We start from the raw sequence: 25,838 nt of genomic DNA, 5'->3' as shown, positions 1-25,838 counted from the left end.
ATATGAACTTCATCTGTGTGCGTTTTGTGTGTGTGTGTGTGTGTTCTACTTGTTGAAGGCTGATCTTATTACTAGGTTTATTGTGTAATCTATATGTAACGTTACTGGTCAAAGGCATAGACCACACTTTTATTCTGACACCTCCCACCGGAAGCGCTGTCCCTTGTTCAACCCAAACCATTTTGCGCCTCTCTCTCCCCTGCTCCAGGGATGCGCTGACTCTGAGTGGAGCGGTTAACTCAGATTGCCCCGTATTGCCCACAGTTAATAGAGGAGACCACGCTGGAGTTACGCATAAACGAAAACTTTACTCTTTAAGTCAAGATTTTCCATGTTTCTTTTTGGATTTGATTATTTCTCTTTATTGGCGAGGCGGAGTGATGCCAAGTGCTCTGAACACGTTTAGGAGTACCTGACTGGAATGGCTCCGGTAGTTCTGTTCGTGGACACGGCTCTTTTCCCTCTGTCATGGTGTGGAAACTCGTGCTGAGACCTCTCGCAGCAATATGGAGACCAGAAGTAGACTTTTTACCTGTCTCCTGTTGACTGTGCATCTCTGGGTTTGCGTCTCTCAAGTCCTCCGGATCGGTAAGCGCAACAGCTGTTTACACACGACTTCAGGGTTTGTCGAAGCGCTTTTCCCAATTTAAATACATATGCACTATTCCATATCATATAACAAAGCCTCAAATATTTATTGGCATAAGTTGTAATTTTTAAGTGAAAGTGATAAAGACCACTCCAATGTTCAAAATCTGACACTATTTCTTTTAAGTATTATTTGTTCTTCACCTATAGAATAGCTTGTTGGATTCTTCATGACTCTGTTGCCATATCTGCTGGTGGATTTCGGGAAAAAGCTCCTGTTATGTCACCAGTCATCCCTTTGGCCAAAACTTGAACTTGACTGTCCTCAAAGAATTGTCTTTTCAAGCGCGTGACCTGTGACTGCTCAGTGGGAAGAGCTCTTTCTAGTGTGGACTCTGGTTTTTGATGTGTTTTTTTTTTGACTACGGGGAATATAAACCAAAAAAAAAATAAAAAATCTATGACTTTGTATTTTGAACCTCTCTGTTTCTGACAGATGCTGAGTTTTTTCCCCTAAAAGCCAAAGAGAAAGCACTTGGGCAGCTTTATCTTATGCCCATAGAATCGCTTTTGTCCTATAATTTAAAAGGAGCGTAGCTGCAAGAGGTTTTGAGCAATGAAAATAGCTGTAATTGAATAATAAATTAGAGTTGAATCCCCTTCTGTGGAATTTTCCATGCAAAAATAACATCAGACACAAGAAAGTTGAACAGTTAACACTTAAAATTTTGTGCTATGTGTCTTTAAGTGTATTAAGGACTGCACTTCATTTCCACTTTTGTTAATGTTATATTATGGATTTTATGGAGAAATGCACATATAGAAAGTTATATTAAATTAAATATTACTTCTTGAATGGCTGCCAATGTTATCTGGATAAACACTCATGTAGGTATAGGCACAACATTGCACTAAACTGCTGTTGAGTAAATACAGAAGGATGATACAGTTGCTTATTATTGCTCTCTGCTCTCATACAGGTAAAAGTAATAGATTATTGATTCCCCCTGCAGGCTGCTTTATACTCCTTTTGGGCCATTTTCATTTGGGATAGTGGCTGCTGCTGCTGACATCTATCCATCATTGAGACAGATGTGACAAAGGCAGAGAAGGCCTCGTAATCTTTCTCTTTTCCTTATGTTGTGTGGAGTCAGAGCAGAGCAGCTGAAGTTCACCTGATTAGACGAGAGGAGACGTGAGAGGAGGGTGAGTTTCATTATCCCACAGGCACACTCACTCTCCTTAGGCTTAAAGTCAGGACAGAACTGCCTAGTAATGCCACAGTTTAATTGACTGAATAAAATAAGGACTACTGACTGGTAATGCCACAAGTTTAGGTAATATGACTGAGTTCGAGATGTGTGCTTGCCTCAGTGAATGTCATGAGATATTGCCCAACACCTGCTAAATATGAATGTTAATGTTACATTTCTACATCAATGACGATCCTAAGTAAAAGGTTTGATACTTGGTACTAAATTTGATAGGTACTAATGATAACTAAAATAGAGTTAATGCAATTTCTCCATAAAGGGCCCATATTATGCTATTTTCTGATCTATGATATAATCTTATTTCATCAAAACATATCTGGAGTTTTGTTTTGTTTCATTCACACATGTTTAGCACACAAACCCTGCATACTTAGGCTGAGTTCTTCTCTTAAACTGACAACACTCTCTTCCACCTTGTGACATCATGTGGTAATACAGGAAATGCTCCTTCAAACTTCAGCCCTGGAATTGCCAATCTCTCTGAACAAACGGTAAAAGGTAGCTGTTCACTTCAAAGTTACTGCTTCATGACATCACAAGGTGGAACAGAGCATTTTGAGCTTTGGAGATATAGATAAACTAAAGGATTACTGAAGCATTGTGAAAGAAACAAAACTCAACTCCAGCTATGTTTTTGACAAGGTAACAACATTATAACATAGCTTAAAACTAGTGGTGTAACGATATCCAAGTCTCATGCTACGATATTGTCACGATATGAACCTTATGGTGAGATATTTATTGCGATATCGTGGCAAAGCTCACAATATGGTGTGGAGGCTCACAATTAGGGATGTAACAATATCCAAATCTCTCGGTATGATATTTTCACGATATACATCTCACGGTACAATATTTATTGCGATATTTTGTGGAGGCAACAAAACTGTTAATATGCTCCTTTTTTCTCTTAAAATGCCTTGATAAGACTTAATCCAAAGAAATACAACTTAAAAGCGTTTAGAACTGTTATTTCTTCATGTAGTCTACACTGAAATGGAGCAAAGGATCATGGTCTATGTAGTTTCCTCTGTCTTTTTGTAGTTATTGCTGCACCATAACTCTTAATTTAAGCAAAGAGACTTGTAATTTGATATATTGTGATGTCCATGATATTATAAAAACTTTGGCGATACGATATCACTTTATTTCGATTATTGTTACTACTTAAAACTCACAAGAGTCCATTTTGTGTAATATAAGACCTTTGAAGCAGTGTCTTTGATAATACAAGCGGTCTTATATTTGTTCTGGTATAGATCACGTTCGTTATAAAAGTTCTCATTAAGGGTGCAATGTAGTTATTTTTTCATAGCATTTTTAATTATTTATTTAATCATACTTTCTTGCATCAATAAGAAAACTCACTCAACCTTATTGCACTCCACCTGTTTGTGGTCACAATACAAGGTGTGATTTGACCTGGAACGTAAAACGACAAGGACAAAGTATAAAACTGACTTTAAAGTTTAGTTTGTCTTTTCCCAAGTTGACTTCTGCGTTATGTGTTTGGAGAAAGCATAACAGCTTTGTCAAATACTCCATTTTAAGCTATTATTTTAGAAAGCTTTTTGGTGAACAAACGAGTGAATAAACTGCACAGACTTTAAATGGACTCTTTTCCTCCCAAAAATAAAACAATGTTATTTTATTGTGCTTTTTATTGGGAATATTGATGAGTTATTAAATGGTAGTGGATACATTTATATGTGGTCTTAACATAAAAGTCACAGTCTTTATGATTAAACCAAATGAGTGGGCTGCTTCTGGACAGCAGACGTTCTGGCAGTTCGCTGTTTCTTTTTAAATCTCTAATTAGATTCATTAGTCTATAACATTTGGCTGCATATCTCTTTACCTCTTTATTGTTACCATTTTCAGAAAAGTTTAAGAAGTTGTATTAGTTAAAAACATAGTAGTAGTAATAAAATGTCTCTCTTCAAACTGCCCTGACACAGATCTGCTGACACTACCTGACTAGGCCTCCTGTCAGTGGCAGAGTTAGCAATTTGGGGGACCTCAGCGAAATTTAGTTTGGGACACTCGCTATAGTCACTTTTTTTTTTGTATTATTTTGTACATATTTATTGTCCATATTGTCTGTTTTTTCCCATTGGTCATGAGACATGCACATCTTTATTTGAATTATGGTGGATTGTAAACTTGATAGCCTACTAGATAACCAGAGCTGAAAGTTGTTTAATTGTTATTTGCTTGTACAGTTACATTTTTGCTTACATCCATTACATATTGGTTGGTTGGTTGATTGGATTTATATAGCGCCTTTCAAGATACCCAAAACACTTTACAGTTTTTTATTATTCAGTCACTCCACACTCAGTGGTGGTAAGCTACTACTGTAGCCACAGCTGCCTTGGGGCAGACTGATGGAAGCGAGGCTGCCAGTCTGTTCAGCCTCGGAGGTCCGTCCCTCTGACCACCACCATCACTCACACTGCTTTCATACTAGGCAATGTGGGTGAAGTATCTTGCCAAAGGACACAACAACAGTTTTTTGCCACTGGCACCCCACTGTGGCACCTGAAATTCCTAGTGGTCTCCCACCCAAGTACTACCCAGGCCCAGCCTGCTTAGCCTCTGAGATCTGACGAGATCAGGCTTTGACAAGCTGGTATGGCCATGAACTATGATGTGACAATGATTATACAGATTTTATGTTCAAATTAGGGTCAAGCTGACTAGTCCATTCTAATGTGAAAGGGGTGATGCTTTGACGGTTAAAATAGATTTGAAAATCAGATACTATTTTGATGATGATTTCTTGTTTAAAAGTAAAAGTACTTTCATTTAATGTCATATTGAGAAAAAATCAAGTTGCGCTGAGGCTTTGGCCTGAGGGCAATTGGTTGGAGGCCCGTCCAGTTTTCGGGGCCCTAGACGGTCACTACTGTTGCCAAATGGTAGTGCTGCCTCTGCCTTCTTTTAAGCTGCACCTTTGACCCTTGACTGAGACACAACGGCAACTGAGAAGCGCAGCTGAAATGTTGCTGTAGCAAAACTTGAATTTCCTTCAGGATCAATAAAGCTTCTCTCTTGCTCTACAGTGTATTTTTCTGTAATATTAATTTGCGTTTTCCTCCTTGATAAACCATACAGCTATATAGTATCTTCGTTATCTTAGTTATAGTTGTCAACAGGTTCAACATGTTCAGTTTAACATACTAAAGTCACAAGATTACATTTCTCACAATGCATTGAACAACTTTAAATTCAGTGTTTATGTTTAGTAATTATTTGTACTTTAGTAAGTCTGCACATTTGAGTTAAGAGCATCTTGCTTAAAAAACTCAATATGCAAATGAGCTCGGTCAATGAGGCTACAGTAAAAATATGCTGAGTGCTACTGAGTGAGAAGAAAAATCAAAAGGAAAGATTCTTATGATTTTACAGAAGCTGATCATTTATTGGAGAAGAGATTTGAGTGGTATGGCCTGAATAATTTAACTTTGCCCTGTCTTAACCTTCACTCTGACTCAGGTTATCGCTCCGTGCCAATGTTCACTACTTCTCTTTTTCTACAAACGCCTTTTTCCATTTGAACTTCACAGTCACTTGGGCCACAACTTCCTGATACGTGCTGTAGCTCTGGGTCACATGCATTAATATTCAGCCTCATTCAAAACCAATGAGGAGGGCTTTAATGCTTGAGTGCAGAGCCAAGATCCACACAACTGTCTGAGGGGGATTTACATAGTTACACTCTACGGGTGAACGGTGGAAAAGAGCAAAGTTTAGCCCCAAGAGGCATTCGGTAAAATCGTCATGCAGTTCAATTGGAGATTAACCTATATTTGCAAGATAGAGGCTGCTATCAGTGGTGAAAAGTAACAGACTTTTCGGTTCAGATAGTTAATATAGAAGCACATGTTTTAACATTTTCACTGAGATGTTATTTGCATTCTTTTTTTCACATGTTATTGAACATACCTTGTCTTTATACAATTACAGTTACAGATGTCTCTGATAGATTTTTTTAATGCCATACTTAGATAAACTTTATTGGTCCACAAGGGAAATTACTTGGACACAGTAGCTCACACATCACAATATATTATAACAAAGATAAAACATATAAATGGTAATATTAAATTCAAAATAATTAGCAAAAATAACTATAATATTTTTCATATATTTTTCAACTATATAGAAGAGGTTGTATGGAGAAACAGTGCAAAGATGAAGTAATGACTGACATGGCAGAGGGTTATCTGGTAAAAAAAAAAAAAAGAGCAATAATGCTTTTTTGGACAGACACTTTACAGTTCATTATTCATTCACTCCACAGTCAGTGGTGGGAAGCTACTGTTGAAGCTGCAGCTGCTCCAGGGCAGACTGACGGACAGGAGGCTAACAATCTGCACCATCGTCCACTCCGATAACCACCAACTCCACTTTCATACTAAGCAATGTGGGTGAAGTGCCTTGCCTAAGGACACAGTGAAAGTTTTTGCCACTGGCTCCCCACTGTGGCACCTGGACTTCCCTGTGGTCTCCCATCCAACCAGACCTGCCCCTGCTTAGCTTCTGAGATGTGACAAGATCAGGCTTTGACAAGCCAGTACGTCCACAAAAGAACAATAATTACAGAATATTATTAGTGTATGGCAAAAATTAATTAAGCTTTTTTTTTGTTACAGTGAGAATGCCCTCTGCATTTAATTATTGAGGTATTTAACATTTCGAAATACTCTTATCCCCTCAACATTTATATTCCTATGGGACTTTCCTTATAGTTTTTGGAAGTTGGCAGGCTCCGCTTCAGAGCTGAGCTATAGACCTTAAGATTTACTGTGCAAAGGGTCTCCACAGTAGAATGATCATTTTTCCGACTGGCACAGGCTGGTGATTTTGGCCTATATAAAATACAATAGTCGCCTGTAGCATGGTCTGTCATAAAGTAGAGCGAAAATCCCCAGCGTTCATTTGTATGTATTGGCACATGGTCTTCCTTTGTGATGTGAGAGTGATAGGAGACTGACTGGACCGCATCGACTTTCATCTGTCCCCCACCCTTCCTTTTAAATTGTCTCATTTAGAAAGCACTGGTGTCTGCAACATTTGTGCCTCCAAAACAAATGGATCCATGATTTTCAAAGGAGAAGAAAGCCTCAACTTCAGGGCAAACATTCTCATATGTGCCAGGATAGATGTACCTGTAGCAAATTCACTTTTTATTTCCATGCCAAGAAAACGAATGCTTCACAAACTTTGGCAGGGCCTGAATGTAAAATACGCTCATTGCTTTTGAGTATAATTGTGTCGCAGTGGGCTCAGGACTAATTAACTTTACTTTAAGATTTATAGTGTGTTGGATTGGGACTGCTTTGTGCCAACGGGTGATACACTGTAGAGGAGAATGTGTTTGCTTGTTTATTTTGTTGTTTATTCATAAACAAGCTTGAGTGCAAGCTTTGAAATGAGAATGATAAAAACAAAGAAATCAATATGCCACTTTGAATAAGAGAGATTTTCACTTACTCTTTTGACAAAGGTTATTTTAAACATTGTTCTATTATAGTAATTTCAAGGGCCTAATCAATAAAATACAATGCAATTATTTTTTGCTCTTGATGCACTTAAAGGTGTACGATGTTACTTTTGTGGAGGAGGGGTCTGCCACTGCCTTGTCACAATGGGATTACATATAATGTCCTATCTTTATTTTATTACAGTTTTATTTCTAAAAAATGTTTGAAAACCATTCATTCTGACTGAGATTTGACCTGTAATCTGGCCTATGATTACAGGTTACAGATTAGTTTACCTCCATATTGTAAAGCAATCAAGGCCAAGCAATAACGTCTCATGGAGACAAGCAGGTAGCTGACCCTTCACCAAAACGAAATCTAACCATTTGCCAAAACATGCATCAAGACAGGATGTACTATTTAAACAACCAGTTTATTTTCCAAGCTAAGAGAAAGCTTAGATAAAATGAGATTTAAATTGACTGCCTCAAAAATTAACCCCTAAAACTACAGAAAAGTGATCAAATGGAAGTTTGCCCGTTTTAGTGGATCTCAGGCCCGGACCTCTGACACATCAGCCTCACCAGTGTAATTACCCCTTTTCTTCAATTGAAATATACTGTGTTAAAGGCCAACAAATGTTGAAATGGAAATGATATTTCTGCTCATTAGTTTACTAAGCATTTTAGTTCTGTTCTAAATCTTAATTGGACCACAATTGGAAATCACTGCCTCTAAATATAAAATTTACCAAAACTTTGACCTAGAAATAGTTGGATGGGGAATGGATTTATCCACAGGGATGTACTCCCCGCGTCTTGTTCACCTGTTCAAAGTCATTCTCACAAACATATGTAATTTAAGTTAACACGCATTACTTCTGGCACTGGAAAATGTAGGTCTCACTCTCAATCACTTTTAGAGCATTTTTTGAGTGTAGCTTGTAGATATCCCTGTCCTTTGCTTGTCCTTGTCCAGCTATTGTGGGCATTCTTTTCTTTTTCTTCACATTTTTTGGCTCACCTTGGTTTAAAATGGGCCTATTCAGAGCCAGGAATAACAGGGAGCACAAAATATCTATCATTTACTTTGACACTATGGACTTTTTACACTTGCAAATGTGTTCACAGCTATCCAACCCCGTAAGTGCACCACAGTGTTACCTCCAGTTGTTTCTTTCACCTCAGCAAAGTATTTCATTTGTCCACTTCAAGGATCTTATGCAGATGGGATAGAGACATCATTTTTTTTTGCATATCTTGCTCAAACAATGTGAAGTCAATCTGCCCATTACAGACATCTATTTTTACATTTACTCTAATATAAAATAAGGGGAAAAAAACAAACAAACAAGGAGCTAACTACAACAAAATAGTTTCCATTGCCATTTAGTAATTATATGTGTTAGCTCATTATCTCAGTGTGATGTGAGATCAAGTTTTGATGTGATATCAATGACATATTGAGTCTTGAATACTAATATGGTGAAATTATATGTAATTTAAATGTAATTGCAAATCTGATGACAAACAGGACGACTGAAGAATACTAATTGGCACATTTTCTGGGTAGCTAAATTTGGTTATGAATAAATGTATTTACAGTAGTGACAAATAGTGAGGAAAAAGCCCAATACTCAGTGAAATCAGATCAGGTTAGTTGCGAAAGTGATGGCTGAAATGGTAAAATTGTTATGTATAATAGTTATATTGAATATTTTGATTTATAGACATTCTTCTTGTACTTTACCTACTTTATATATATTTTTTTTTTCTTATACATGGAGGACACTTTACTTTCCTTTTACTTTATATTTTTAAATGTGTTTAAAAATATACATGAACGTTACCAACACCCTGTTCCAAACTTAACCGTAGCATATTCTATATTTCATTCTAATGTTAATGCCATGGGAGAGAGCAGGGCTTCATCAAATCATTGTTGTCCATTTATAATAATGAAAAATAAGACCAAGCATCCCACTAGAGGAAAATCTAAATTTCTATGCTTTTTTAAAACTGCATATATTTCTAGTGTTTTTAGTATGTAATGAGCAATGTCCACTGGCACATGTTAGCACATTAATATCCAATACATCCTGCTAATGGGCACTGGTGAGTTGTGGCTAAATCGTAACTCACACTAGGAGCTAATGTAATGTGATTGTGAATGATTGGGACAACAAATTACAGCCTGTATCAGTATTTCTCACATGCACAAGCCTACCCTTCATCATTTATATGCAAATAGTAGGTTAGCTCATGTTATTATTGGATTTGCAAGTCAAAAAAACCTTTTAGGAAACAGGGAACAGACCTTTCTTGGCGCTTGGACTGAAAATGCTGTATATTTTTCTTAGCAGTGAACAATAATTATATGTAAAATCACATCTTGCTGTACTCACATGGGTTATATTCAGCTATTGCACATCCCAAATGCACGGTATAAGAAATCTAAAGTTGGTCTCCTGAAACTTGTAAAACACATTTGCACTGTCTCCTCAGCCAGATGGAAATGAATTGTGGCGGTAAATTATTCCCCATTATTTGTGAAGCGAATGGATGCTTTTAGAGCTTCTAGGTGCATTAATTCATTTGACGAGGAGCAGAGAGGAGCCCTGCAAAAAAATTCATTCTTTACCAAGCAATGTGGCATTAAATGCATGGCTGCTGTAAGAACAACTGAAGTGCACTGTACTAATTAAAGATTGTAAACAAAAGGATTTTTGTTGTGGATTAGATAAGTATCATTAACTTAGTCTGTGTAACTTTTCTGGCAGAACGTTCACCAATTGCTTGTCTCCATGGAGATATTATTGCTTTGCATGGAACTTCCCACAGTGTGGCATTAAACTTATCTATCATTGAGGCAAGTAAGTGATGCCACCAGGCTAAATTAAAAGTTAGGTGCATTTACAATATAATCACCTGTAATTGAATAATGGAAGATAAATATGTTTAAGGCATACCATCTCCATTGAGACATAGCACACCTATATAGTCAGTCAAACCTAAACGTTTTGTCAATACTTTGCAAAGATTTGACTTTTACTTGTAATACCTGCAGGTTAAAATATGTCATCAACTAAATTCAGATGTATTGACTGACAGCATTACAACATAAAAACAACAAGGGTTTATAAAACTTGCAAACAGGAAATCACTGAAAATTGCTAGTCTAAAAGCCACAATTATTTTACTTTTCTCTCATCTATCTGATTGACTGGCTCAAATACAATGTTTTGAACCAGCACAAAAGCTTTTAATGTTGTTTTATTTCCTGCCATTTTCTCCTGGCTGCTGTCTCGGATGCACTTTGTCCACTTGGCCTGCCTCTGTACCTCACATGCGCTAAGGAGGATGACAGGCTGGTGATTATACTTTCAGAGCATTTTCCAAAACCTCATCTATTGTTTCTTCTTGTGCTCTTTGGCCCTGGGTCAGCGTGTGCTTCCACAGGACAATAAATGAGATGCTTTCTTGTGACGATTATGACTATGGCATTTTTAAAGCAACCAATTATAAACCAATCCACTTTACTGCCACCACTACTCACTTTATTGGCTATTCAAAGCAACTTCCTTTTGGCTTTCCTCCTTCAAGATCTTTTGTCTGGTTTGTTTGTTACACAGTGAATCATGTTTTTTTATTTTTTTTATTTTTAAGTAGGTTTTGTTAGGCTACACCGGCAAATATTTTTACAGTATGTAATATGAAATATTATCGTAAGGACTTCTTTTTATAGAATTGGCACAGTTTGTCTTTTAGATCATTCTAAAATGTGTCACTGAATAACGCTTGACTAGGGCTGAACGAAAAATATCTAATTGCAGTTTTCTGACAACCATAGAAATTATTTGCGATTTATGTTTTAATAATGGGATTCTGTTCAAAGTTCCCATTTTAAACACATCCAGAAGAATTGACAAAAAGACTAATATATTAACTTACTTTCTAATGCAAGAATGATATTTAATGTTTGTACAGATTTACAGTACAGATCTACTACAACCAAATATCCTGTCTTCTTTAAGTAAAAGGAGAAAGGATATTTGGATGCGTATGGGGAAGTTGTGGTACTTCAAAAATTACTGCTTTTCCGATTTGCTACCTCCATCCACTCAAATTGCGTTTCTGATTTTATTAATTGTGCAGTCCTACACTACACCTTTATTATTTCTGGATATGCAGTTCAAATCTGTAAATACTTAAATACTACATCCATGCAGTGCAGAATTATTCAAAGTATCATGCCGTAATGAAACACAATTTTCGTCAGAGAGCAGTACAAATTGGTTGGCACATATGTTATTTTTTTTCTTGATGGAATTCAAAACTTTTACCTTTTCCACTGCTTTTAAAAATGTCACCTATGTCAGTCATTTTAAAATGCTATCAGTTCACTACAGTGAGCTCGGGCCCCTCAAAGTGCTCCCTGTGTCCTGTAAAAGCACTAATGACAGTATGGAGTGAATGGCTGGAGCTGTTCACCTCAGGCCTGTTGCTCTCTGTGCTCTCCTGTTATTGAGGAAATAATACAGAAAAAACAGGGGCAAAGTGTTCAGGACACAGTGCAGCTGCAGCCTGCCTCCAACATATTGACTTTCTATTGTCAAATATATGCAAAGAAGAAATTAAATCAAAATGAAACCATATTTTATTGAACAGAGCAATGTTTATGTTGGTTTAAATATAACTTTAGACCTTTGAAATATTTTCTACCACTGATAGAGCCAGCCAGCAGCCACATGGAGTTAATAAAGAAAGTTAAATATGAGGTGGCTTATTGCTTTAAGAACAGAATCTGAGCCAGGTCCAAAATGTTTTAACACATTCCTTTACTATTGTGCTCTCCAAAATGTTTTCTTTTTTTTCCATAGGGCATAATGTTCTGTTCAGCCTTCAAAGGGCCACTAAGGCCCACAGAGAATACTTAGAACTTAAAGTGTTCTATAATTTTAGTTTGTGTATTGGACTATCACACTTTCCCTGGAGCTTTCAACTGTTGCTTTGAAAACAGGAGCATGCCTTGTAATCATGACCCATATAAAAGAAAATAATCTGGAGCTACTAAGTTTTTGTGAAGTAAACAAGAACGAGACAAGACATAATTGCCTTAAAAACAGATCGACCAGATAGTCGACCTACCAGAAGCAGAATTAGATGATTGTAAAGAGTCTTTTAGTCTTGTATTCAGGTGGATTTTAAACTCAAATTGTAAAAGTTATTTTCTGTTTACTTTTGTAGGTGGGATCTTTGAGACCAGGGAGAGTGAGCTGGTGAGTATGGACGAGCTGGCCTTTAAGTTTGCAGTGAACAACATCAACCGCAACAAGACTCTGATGCCCAACACCACCCTGACCTACGACATACAGAGGATCAACGTGTTTGATGGCTTTGAGGCATCCAGGAGAGGTGAGTGAGAAACAAGGATTTATTCAGAAAAATACATAGGATTTGGTTGTCTATATACTGCTTTTACTAGGCTCCACTACTACTACTACTACTTCTGCTACTATTACTTGGATAACTAATGTAGCCTTTGTAGGTTATAGTTTGGGGTGATTTTGTTGTTGTTTGAAGTACACACTAATACTACTTTTATCAATACTACTTCTATTACTGCTACTAAATACACCAGTACTACTTGTGTATCAACATTTGTACTTTCCAAGAAAAACATGGCCTCTCTCCACGGAGCTTTGGGGTGAAGACTGATACACATGGCACGGTTAGTCTCATGATTCGGTTCTGCCTGGCTGCCCCTGAACTGGGACTGGCAACATAATTGGAGCTCAGAAAACCCAATGTTCGTAAAGATGGCACCGCAAAATGTCAAGCTACTCACCCGTAAACTGCACTGCAATAGATCGTACAGGCAGAGAAGGCAAAACAGAACAAGATGAATTATTAAAGGAAAGTGAAGTAAAACAGATTTCAAATAATAGCTATATTACACGAGGAGTTGCATTGTTTTGATGCATTGTGAAAGATGCCGTAAACTAAAAAAACAAAAAAACAGAATAATCTGTAGGCTAGAGAAATTATAATGACAGCACCATTTAAATGGGCTCTATGCAGCTTTTCACTTGCTTTTTTTTTTCATGGAAATTAGAGATAGACTGAATATGAAGAGATAGCTGCACAAAACATGACTACACAGCTCCCTAATAGGTGGTAGATATATTTGTGGTAAAAAAGAGCTTGAGGGGAATTTATAGTAAATTTAAATTAATTTGTGAAAAATCTAAATCTGCCCAACATATCAGCCCAAAAATATTTGCAGATTTTATCGTCATCGGCCATGACAAAAATATATCAGTTGATCCCTTATGGAAATGTTTTTGCTTTTACTAGAATCTTCCTTATTTCTAAGAAGAAAACAAAAAGAAAGAAAAGAAAAGAGAAGAAAGAAAATAGTAATCTCATCTACTATATAAGAGGGCTTTGCTATTAGTGGAATATTTCAGACTGTACAGTAAAACAGAATGGAAATAGAAGAGAAATAAGTGATTATCCAGGTAGAAACTAATCAATAATAGATTAAACTAATTAAAGTGAGATTGTGAATACCGGTAAATTATTTCCCCTGCGGGCCTAAGCACTACTGGTGGTGAAGAGGAGAACATGGACATGCTGAAGTGGCTGAGGTGGCTGATGCCTCTGCTGCTGCGGTGGAGCTATTAGAGGAAGAGGGTTGCACACTGCCTGACCAGCCAGTCCCTTCTATGGAACTAGACAGAACAAAATATAACTTCTTACCTTTCTTACGTTTAAACCACAATGTTTGTTTTTGACACATAATGAGCATGCATCTCTCTGATCAGTTAATACGCCTGTCAATGACACCCTGTGAAATCGTGGAGATACAACAGATTTTCTCGTCTTTGTAAAGTTTTGTCAAAGCGTGTGGTTCTGGCTGGTGAGATAAGGGTGCACATGACTGAAATGGCAGAATGATGGAGAAAAGAGAAAGCATCTAACTCTTAACAGCACAATAAGTGGTTGTTTGAAAAGAGAAAAAATAACAGTGACAGTAATAAGTGGTAGGAACAAAGGGAAATTTGTTGTAATTTTAGTTTAATTTCACTAAAGGACATTAACAATTACAAACACAACTGAATGGATGAAAGAATTAAACATGTATTGACAAGTACAAATGCTACAACAACAATCAAAATTAGTCAGGCAAAAAAAGTTAAAAGTTTTTTTATTTGATACATAGATAACTAAATCTTAGTAACATTTGCATGGAATTGTGTTGTGGCTTTAATGGCCTATATTATGCTTTTACTTATCTATAATTTCCTCATCACAAACATACCTGGAGTTGTGTTTTGTTTCATTCACACATGTTTAACACGTAAACCCTGCACATTTAGGCTGATAATTTACCTCTGAACTAAAATATATCTTAAGTTTAGTATTAGAAATGCTTAAATGATACAAAAAGAACTTAGACAGACACTTTATCTTGTAGTATTATTTAAAAGTTTTGCTTGACGAAACCGACCAAACCAGAACTTATTCTTTGCAAGAGCACTGCAGCATTTTGCACAAATTTCAGTTTCTATTAAAATCACAAATTATTATTTAAAGCTTGTATTTCACACACCAGAGATAATAGGAGATATTTTGTCTTCATATGACAACGGCTAATATTCAGTATAATGAGGCACTGTCAGGCTCAAGACTGGCTAGATCGGATTGATAGCATCTTGACTCTTGAGTGAAGAAGTGCTTACCCTCCATATTTATCCAGTTCTTTTCCATTAGCTTTGCACGTCATAAATTATGTATTTAAAGTTGACGATGATAAGTATTACAGAGCTAATAAATCAACATCTGCCTGTGCCTGGTTGAATCCATCATTTTAGTGAATTGCAGTAATGGTTAGCATTTCTACTGTATCCAATGGTTCATATAACTTTTTCTTTCTATAATGTATAGGCAATTCATTAATTCTATAATGTATGTGCAATTAATCAATTACAAAATTCATATAAGAAAACAAATTCATCAATCATCATTAATTTATTTCTGTTTCTGAATTATATGGGCTTGTTCTAACCATTAAAACCTGGAGCTAAACTACACATCATTTATAATGTGCAATCATTTTTAACAAGAATCATAAAACATCATGGTAGCACTTCATAATAACTACATTTTTAATGGGTTAGGAGTTAGGGTATTAGTTACAGTAAGAGTTTACTAAGCTTGAGTCATCCTTAATAAACTATGTGTTAATTTCATGTCTTTGTTCATCCGTTACTAAGGCTGATTAAGGTTTAGTTAAGTTATAAAGTAACTGTTAAATTGTCACATTTTTATATAGTTCTTTTCCACTTTCAAGGTACTCATAAAGCCCTTTACAACAAGGAACCACTCACCCATTCACACACACACACACACACACACACACACACACCCGCATTCATACACCAGTGTACACAGACAGCAGACACTAGGGGGCAAAATTGGTTAAGTGTCTTGCCCAAGGACATAACAACAGCATTTATGTGTGGGAGCTGGAATCGCACTACCAACCTGTGGGTCATTGGATCTGACTGCTCAACCAATGATGTTTATGTTGAGTGCGGGTTTCGGACCACCAACCTTCGGATCAGTGAACAGACACTCACCAACTGAGCTACTGTCACTGTCACTTGTACTGGTATAGTGGTTCCAACATCACTAATACTAATAATACGTTCACACATTTATGACAGTAACTTAAATTGTTTCAAATGATCATGAATTTAATTATTTATTAAAGTGCAATTACATTTTTCTTTATAGTACAGCAGCTATATCTGAATGCCAGTAAATTTCAGAAAGAGACAGAAAACTGAAACCTTCACAAAATGTCTGACTTTTGTTTTCCTCTTGTTTTAGTGTGTGACCAGTTGGCTCTCGGGGTGGTGGCAGTTTTTGGTCCTTCACACAGCTCCTCGGTCAGTGCTGTTCAGTCCATCTGTAATGCTCTAGAGGTGCCCCACATCCAGACACGCTGGAAACACCCCTCTGTGGACAATAAAGACACCTTCTTCATAAACCTGTACCCTGAGTACACTGCTATCGCCCGGGCAATCCTGGATGTGGTCACCTTCTTCAAATGGAGGAAACTCACTGTGGTCTACGAGGACAGCACAGGTACGCATCTTTTATGTTACTGTCTCCAAATCTCAGCTTATATTCAGTACATTCTGCATTCTGTGGAGTACTCAATTCTAAAATGAAATTTATTCATATTAAAATATGTCAAGCATTTTTGTTTTAACATTTTAGCAAGAATGAATTTGCATTTTCACAGGCTTAGTATTGACTTGACACAAGCATCCTAAATACTGTATAAATATACACATTAATACACAGTCACATACATTTTCGTGCATTAGTTTAAAATTTGTTCTCAGTCTATTTTAAGGACTAAAGCTGGACTACTACATGACTGAACCAAGTCTTAGTCACGACTTAAGTGGACATAAACGAAGAAAAGTAGGAACGCATCCTTAGTTCAGCTACATTATGCACCATAATGCTGTGGGAGTAATGATAGTAAAAGGCATTAAAAGCTTCAAATTAAAGTCCTAAAAAGACCCTATATTCTTGCTTTGCTTTTTATTGTCTTGCAGTGAACTTAATGAATCTTTATCACCATTGTTTGTTTAATATGCTTTATAGCTAGAGGGCTAAGTCATAAAATACCTTATTATTTGACAGCTTTGGTTTCAACATTTTCTTAATTGCATCTAGGCCAGAGGGCTACTTTTATTATTTTCTAATTAAATTCTATTGCACTGCCAAATGACTGTGGTTTCAGTGCTTTGTTATATTGATTGAAATATGCACTTTCAAACTGACCTTTAACATTTTTACAATTTTTGAACAAAATTAACATATTTTTAGTGGCTAGTTTTTGTAACTACATTAATCATTTCTGATCATAAAAGAATTAATATGTGGAATGTAGAAAAAATATTCTTCACAGGTTTACTGACCTGAAAACACAGAGTATATGTCACTATCGCTCGCACAACAGTGTCTAATGGAGTCCACCTTTATGAAACTGTGAACCCAATCTCCGACAGGGCAGCAGCAGACTCCTCACAGCTCCACTCACCAAGGCCCAAACCATATCACACAACTATATCCCACGCCAGCGCTCAAATGCCACAGATTATAGATTTTTCACCTTTTATTTTTTCATAACTTTATTTCCTCCAAATGCCATGTAGACAGGGAGGCGCTCTATAAGAATGCTTTGAAAGGCTGTTTGCCATAGGCGATATGGTTGTAAAACATATCACTTTAAAGGACAAGACTATCAACAATGCATTTTAGTGGAGGCTTTATTGGATGAGTTAGCAAACTGCCTGAGACTGTCCCAGACTTGTTTCTCTGTCCTGGTGCAACATTAGAGTGAGAGAACAGACTAAAAAGATGATGCTAAAAATTTTAACTTAAAGATACATGGTGTAACCTTTCTGGTGGAGGGGCCCATCACACGCTTTTCTCTGTGGAGATGTAATTGCTTTGTCTGAAATGTTTCATAGTATGGCATTAAACCATTTTATCTACATGGAGACCAGACCAGACCAAGTTACAGATCAGATCTGTGGAGAGGTAACCCCGCTCACAGTCAGAATGACAGTTTTTTTGTGATTTTGTTTTGTTTTGTTTTAGTTTTTAGGTGTTTTTGAGCTATAAAGCCACCTGCAATTGAATACATTTCTGTTTCATTTCATTAATCTTACAGAAGAAAAGATGATTTGTACCAGATTTAGCTACTTTCTGCTACTTTCCATCTGCAGTCTCCTGGCAGGTGAACACACATTAAAAATACAGATTTCATTATAATTACATTATAAGACTAATTTAGTTCATCATTAACATTAGCAGTAAAATACAATAATATACCACTATTTCCAAGACATGCACATATTAAAGATCATTATATGCAGTTTTTTACTGTGAATACAGTACAGTACAAATTTACGTGACAGATTTTGACACACTTGATTTTCTAAAATGTGCTATTTCAAATTTCTTGCAAAATTATTAAGATCTACAGACAATTTCAGTCAGTTCTGTCTGAAAGCTAATTCCACTGCAAATTGTAGAACTTTAAAACAGAAAACCTGCATGAGGATAGGAAAGAACTTGTATTATTTTATTTCATGTTTGTATAATCAGTTTTAACCCAGTTAACATGGTTTGTATTTTCCTACAATGCAGTTTTCATCCTATTTCCATGTGTTACTGTGGTGTGAAGTGAATAGTTACCCAATTTTGATACAACTAAAGAGCAAAAATGCTTTGAACTGAAACACATAGCATTATTGTGAGATAAAAATACACACTTTTGGAACACTGAAACTTTAACATTAGTAAGTTACTATGAATCCATCTAGTTACATTTCTTGTATACTTGTTTTTGTTATATATATTGTGTATGTATTTCTGTTTAAATTTTAGGTCTAATGCGAATGCAGGAGTTGATCAAGGCTCCAGCGAAGTTCAACCTCAAAGTGAAAATCCGTCAGCTGACCCCCGGAAACCAGGATGCGCGGCCACTGCTCAAAGAATTGAAGAAAGACAAAGAGTTTTTTATCATCTTTGACTGCACCTATCGTATGGCCTCAGAGCTGCTCAAACAGGCGAGACATTTGACATTACAATAAGTACACATTTTTAATCATCCAACTCCAAAAATCCAATTCACCATGTTTGCTAGAGGTTTTTTTATTTAAAGTGCTGCTGTTTTAATCATTTTTCTATGTAATTTCTTTCTATTGGATTTCTGGATTTAATGGAAATGGCAACCTTGAAACAGAATAAGCATTTGCAGTCAGGGTATTGGATCTGACAGTTTTTCTATGTGTAAAATCTGAATTAGCCCTGTGTCATTTTTGATAATCACATCCAACTTTTCATTTTTCAGCTCTCGTCTATGGGAATGATGACTGAATACTACCATTTCTTCTTCACCACTTTGGTAAGTACTTTCTTCTTTCTTCTGTATAAAGCAGAGATACTTGGATTGTTACATGCGTGTGTTATGTAGTATGTTATGTACCACCTGTAGAATTTCTACTGCTGATACACAGGCTTCATGTGGGGCTTCAGTGTTCGGCATTTTTTGTGCTAATTTAGAGGCAATTTTATCTACATTCTTGTCCTCCTTTAGGTTATACCTTGGTTAGTACTACTGTAGCATTTTTTTTTGTTTTATTTTAATAGGTGATTTGGTCTGGAATAGTACTGTTATAGACCTGGTTGAGATCTGGTGGTACTTAGAAGAAAATTTTGAGAACCATTGCTCTAAGGCAGTGGATTTATCACACAATTCAGAAGAGTCAAATTAAATCTTCTGATATCAGTGACACCTAAATTCTCATACCTCATATTTTTTAACACTGCACAACGACAATTAAAATTTAACAGTAATAATTGTAATCATATTTAGCCATTTATAACACTCCTGAGGTATCCTATCAAAATGATCTCGTTATCTCCCCACAGGACCTGTTTGCCTTGGACTTGGAGCCATACCGCTACAGTGGGGTCAACATGACAGGCTTCAGGCTGTTGAACATCGATGACCCCTGGGTGACCTCTACCATGGACAAGTGGGCTATGGAGCGTCTGCAGGGCCCCAAACAGGACAGCAGCCTGATGGACGGGATCATGACGGTATGTAGTCCTCTTTATAGCCCATTTGTATTCTGCGTCTTGCTCTCATGCTGTCTTGTAAACGGCAGACATCTGCTGCTCTGTAAATCCTTCTAGGAGAGGTATTTCACTGTGATAAAAAATGGAAACTTTAATCCACCGTGATATTTGTTTTACCTTGTTAGCCAGGCAGGTTTTGCAATGGCTTCATCCAGACTTCATTTCCCTCTTCATCGTTTCCCAGGCTTTATAAGTTACCATCTGTTATGCTTGTTATTGTCCTGACTGTAAAACCTAGAGAGACGGAATAGAACAGTAGAATGAATTGCTGTTGTGGTGATTACAACAGCCATTGACAATAAGAAAAGACTGTTTCTAATTGTAAACAGCCTAAAAACAATGTCAAAAAGGTTTGTGCAGTAAAAGTTAGAAATTGAGATGAATGCAAAAAAGGTAGTTATCTGCACAATCTTTATTATTATTATTTTTTTTTTTCTCAAATTCATTGTCTAGATGACCTTTTTGAAGTTCTGAAGTCAGAGAATGTCATAAACAAGCAGACTATTTGATTGTTACCAAAACAGACAAATAGCCTTTGTTATTGATTTGCATTAGTGAGATTGAACATTAGATAAATGACAATCACTAAAATGTCAGGGAACAAAGTTAATTAAAATGATTGAAAATTGCAATAGTACTTGCTGTCTCTGTAAGTGTGAAAATGGCACCTGCATGCACTAGGTAGTTGCCATGGTGTATGACCATTGTTGCCACAATATTATTAAGTTATCCTTGGACTGAATATGAATATGATATTTTGTAATTGTTTACAGTAGATGTTGCATTTTTAAATATATGCAGGCTTTTCAATTTTCTAATTTGCATCTTCTCAAATTGTGATTTTGATTTGAGATGAATTTAACAGGTAATATGTATCCTCCTCTCACAGACTGACGCGGCGCTCATGTATGATGCTGTACACATGGTTGCCGTGGCATCTCAGAGGGCCACTCAGATGACGGTCAGCTCTTTACAGTGTCACCGCCACAAGCCCTGGAGGTTTGGCCCACGCTTCATGAACCTGTTCAAAGAGGTCAGTCCACAGTGTGATATTAAGCTTCTCTAACTGTCCAATGCTCCGTCTTCATGATGACACTGTGTGGGCTTTATTTATGCAAACTACAAGCTTCTTAGCAATACGTTTTCACAACACTGGTAAGAAAGCTTAGCTGATTTTTTTTTTTTACATTTTTTGTCATATTTTGTTTTAGTGGTTTAATGTGGAAATGTCATGAATCACTGAATTGCCTAAAGTAAGTGATGTTTTTTTGTTCACATCCAAATAAATAATTTCATATCCTGTATAAATAGCCCCATGTTCCACACATCAGCCAAGGATTTTTTTTTAATTCAACCTAAATCTAAAATATCTCTGCCATTTCTGAACTTTCTTGAATTCTATATTTTATTCCAATCTGACCATATCAGAAAAGCACAGCCCTGCACTTCCAGCCTTACTCCTCTTACCCCTCTTTGACACCAATCCTCCAAGTTTGCCCAAACTTCTTGTTTTTGCAGTAGTACTTCAGCTCTTATATGGCATATTTATCTGCTTAAAGCGAAGCTGTGCCCGTCCGCCTGGCACAGCGGCAGCCCACAGACAGAAATGAGCTCTTTGATGCATGAGTGTTTTGATCTCTTAAGTCTTAAATCCAGCCGAGGACCGATGCCTGCCACGGCGCGCACATTATCACTCACTTTCCTCACTCACATATATCTGTTTCTGGCCCCTCCCATTCTGAATTTCTCTTCAGAGGTGCTTTTGTTCGTCCCTGCCCCTTTTTGAAGCATCTGTCTTCCTGTTCATTCATCACTCCATAAGAGCCTTTTTGATTGCAAGGAGCTGTAATATATCTCATCCAGCTCTCAATTAAAAAAAGTGTTGACAGATTTCAATTGGAAGTTTGAAATTAATTCCTGCGTTCTTTAACCTGAGTGTTTGGGTTCAGCCAGCTCTAGATAAAGAAAATATATATGTTTTTTGTTTCTTTGTATAGAGATGTTGTGGTGTAACATTTGCGGCACTACAGGTGTACTTTTTATTGATTTTCCTGTGGGCCTATATAAGTGCAAGACATTAGTAGATATCAAAGGTTGACAGATCTAAAGCTTAGTATCAACTGCCTCCAATTATGACACTATTAAATATAGTGAAGTAACCTCAAACAATACGGTCTGTACAAGCCAGATGCCCTACCTTCCATTATACCATAAGAATAATAATTGCTTTCCAAACCCTGCAGTTTTGACATGACTGACCATACAAAAGAATAGTTTTGTTAATAAATAAAATTCTTTAAATATTTCTGTTAGTTCTGACAGAACTTGAATTATACAATACAACTCTGAATCAATGGGAATTTTAGATTATGCTAGTCCTAGTTTTTCATTAATTTCAAGTTACACAAGAGTATTCTTGTGCCAAGTTTTATATATAAAACATTACAGCTTTGAACACCAATTACTCTGGTAGCACTGCATTATCTACAGTTGTACTTCTGTTTAGATTATATGTGTACAATATGCATCTCGATTGCCCTGAGTGAATGAAAGTGAATGACTGCCATTTTGTAGTTCATAGCTTGGTCAATATCTAGACTTGGGCAGAGTCCCTCTCAGGCCCATGTAATGGACAAAAAACTTGAAAGGTGCTCTCTGTAACTTTAGCAGAGGGTCCGACACCTGCTTTTGTCTGGAATGTTTCAGAGTATGACTTTAATCTAATCTATTTCCAGTAAATTGATTGTAAGAATGCATGTGTGACTGTATTTTTGTTTTGCATTAAAAGCTGTACTTGACCAGAAAAATAGCTTAGTATACATTTAAAGATGAAAATGTGGAATAAATCAACATGCTAATCAAGACTTTATGTAACAAATGTAACATAAGAAACGAAAATATTACAAAATAGTACAGAGCCAAGTTTTGATCTGATTACTGATGCTGGATGCGCACACCTTTGAAAGCATTTTTATGTTGTTGACATTTCTGTGCTCACACTCCTCAAATCAATAATTCAACAGTCTTAACTAGACACTTGTTGTTTGCTCAGCTCCTCTTCACCTTTTCCTCCTCCAAATCTGCTCCGGATCTTCACTAATCCCGGGCACACTCACTGCTCAATTTCTCACTTGTGTCTCTTCTTGTGTTTGTGTGTGTGGGGCAAAGGCGCAGTGGGATGGCCTGACGGGACACATTGTTCTTAATAAGACAGATGGCCTGAGGAGGGACTTTGATTTGGACATCATCAGCCTGAAAGAGGACGGCACTGCCAGGGTGAGTAGTGGCCAATTACAGTGTGCTCGAGCTGCCTCTATGCCACCTGATTTAGTTCATTAAGTTTCTGCTCAAAAAGAAGGACTGCCAGGATTCAGTTTTTCATCCTTCTGTTTTGTTTTTTAAGGCAAGACACTGCAAGAAAAAGGGTGAAATCCATGGAGATATAGTTAATACAGTTATTGAAAAACATTAGAATACGTTTTCTGTCTGTGTAATGTTAAAAGACCCATATTATGCTGTTTTCTGGTCTATGTTATAATGTTGTTTCCTCATCACAAACAGACCTGGACTTGTGTTTTGTTTCATTCACACATGTTTAACACACAAACCCTGCACATTTAGGCTGAGTTATAGCCTGCCTGACATTCTCTTCCTCTACTTCCAGTAAATGCCTTTGGATCATACAGTGTAATGTAAAAAACAGCTTTTCTCCGAAATAGCTTTTTTTTATTTTGAGAACCATAAAAAAGTGACAACCAGGGACACTACGCCTTGTCTAATCAGGGACGTTGCTGGAAGATAACCATATGGGAACAACTGCCCTTGACTATCCCATGTTGTTGTTTTGCTGTCATCAACATAAGCGTGAGAGAAGGGACTAAATGGACGGGGTTAACAGTTCAAACTAAAACACGTTCTTCACTCATGGTTCAACATCAGATGCAACACCTTTAAAGGGCACATATCACTACTGCTGCTATGCTATTTTCTGATCTATTGTATGATTCCTCATCAAAAACATGCCTGCAGTTGTGTTTTGTTTCATTCACACATGTTTAACACACAAATCCTGCATATTTAGGCTGAGCTCTTCTCTCAAACTGATGTCATGTGGTAATACAGGAAGTGCTCTACTGTGTTTTTAAACTCTATACACTTTTACTAGAATCAATTGGATAAATTCAGTCCTGGAACTGCCCATCTCTACTGAATAAAAAGTAAAAGGAGCTTTTAACTTGAAAATTACTGCTTCGTGACATCATAAGGTGGAACAAAGAATTTTTGAACGTTGGAGATGTAGATAGAGTAATAATAAAGGGTTACTTAAACGTGTGAATGAAGCAAAACACAACTCCAGGTATGTTTTTGATGTGATAATAACATTATAACATGGTTTAAAGTTCACCTGAGTCAATTTCACATAATATAGGACCTTGAAGTTTAAGTTGGGCAAATCAAGTGTGAAATCTCAAATGCACTAAACACCAAAATCTCAATATTGCTAAAATCCTGTATCACAGTGTCTTGCCCTCACCATGCATCTACTTATTATGATTTGTATGTGCATCCTGTCTCTGCTTCATGTGCTTCTGCATGTTTTCTAAGGGTTTTAGTGACGGTCGGAGTAGACTTACCAAACGATGGATCAAGGTTTGTGGCTGTTCATGTTGAGTCTGACCTTTTGTTGTTAACCCACTTCCTGCTCTCTTTATTCTCCATGCCCAGCGCCTCTCCACTCCTCGCCTTGTCAAGTCTGTTCCCCTCCACTGGGTTTGTGTTCACCAATGCCATGTGGTTGACATTTTAAGATTCCTCTTTTTTTTTTTGTGTTGTTGTTGTTATTCCTGTTTTGGGTCCTTGCAAAACTCTGACACTTGTCAAAACTGCTTCGGCAACACCAGAAGAGGTAACAATTTTTAGTGAAGGTGGCTGAAGAATGTAAAGTTAGGCCTGGACTTTATGCGGTAGACTGAATGTTAATTTTAGATTGTATCACATAGTAAATTTTCTATTCCTTTAGCCCTCTGTTTATAGCTTTTAATTAATTTTCCCAAAACAGCTCATATCAGTCACCTATTTTACGCTGTGTATAGGCGAGATATAATATAGATAGTGGTAGTGATAACTTAATTGCACATATTTGAGTTGTAGCTGTTTCAAAGGTGCATTATGTAACTCTTCTGGTGGGGGTGTACCAACCGTTTGTGTCAATGCCGTTATTGTTTTATCTGGGAACTCTACAGTATGGCAGTTTTATTTTACATTAATCAATTCCGTCAGTTTTTATGGATTAAAATACAAAACTTGACCTGCTGGCATCATCAGTTTTTCTCTTTGTCTAACTTTACTACCAGCCTGTGGAGTGTTAAATGCAAAGCGATAACATCTCCAAGTAGACAAACTTGTGAAATTGCTACATATTGCACTTTTAATAACATTTCAAGATGATATAATTATAAGAGATTATTTGGGTAGGCAAATGTTTTTGTATAGCACAGTTTTACACAAAGTAATTCAAAGTGCTTTACAGAATAAGAAATCACAATGTGAACCAATAAAAAAATTATAAGAGAAGAGTGCAGAAAAAAAAAACTTACAGATTTGAATATTGTCAAAGTAGAGGCACAGGAACAGGAAGACTGTTCTAGATTTTGGCTGCATAAAACTGAAAGGCTGATTCTCTGTGTTTACTCTTGACTCTGGGCACCAGCAGGAGGCCGGTCCCTGAGGTGTGAGATGCTTCATATGGC

General features: G+C 36.8%; 1 protein-coding gene across 1 annotated transcript in view; it reads left to right on the top strand.

The window, feature by feature from the left end:
- Window positions 1–400: 400 nt before the first annotated feature.
- grik1a (glutamate receptor, ionotropic, kainate 1a) overlaps window positions 401–25,838 on the top strand; it is a 46,198-nt gene continuing 20,760 nt past the window's right edge. The window contains exons 1-8 of the mRNA XM_020923065.2: window positions 401–588; window positions 12,598–12,765; window positions 16,249–16,506; window positions 18,832–19,013; window positions 19,298–19,351; window positions 19,879–20,049; window positions 20,978–21,121; window positions 23,257–23,364. Coding sequence (XP_020778724.2) covers window positions 507–588; window positions 12,598–12,765; window positions 16,249–16,506; window positions 18,832–19,013; window positions 19,298–19,351; window positions 19,879–20,049; window positions 20,978–21,121; window positions 23,257–23,364 — 1,167 coding nt within the window. The 5' untranslated portion in view covers window positions 401–506. The remainder of the gene's footprint in view (window positions 589–12,597; window positions 12,766–16,248; window positions 16,507–18,831; window positions 19,014–19,297; window positions 19,352–19,878; window positions 20,050–20,977; window positions 21,122–23,256; window positions 23,365–25,838) is intronic.

This window comes from Boleophthalmus pectinirostris, unplaced genomic scaffold (genome assembly GCF_026225935.1).
Source record: "Boleophthalmus pectinirostris isolate CB_2022bp ecotype Guang Dong unplaced genomic scaffold, ASM2622593v1 HiC_scaffold_12, whole genome shotgun sequence".
Taxonomy (NCBI): Eukaryota; Metazoa; Chordata; class Actinopteri; order Gobiiformes; family Gobiidae; genus Boleophthalmus; species Boleophthalmus pectinirostris.
Note: the sequence above shows the minus strand (reverse complement) of the source record. Positions and strands in the feature narration are given on the sequence as shown.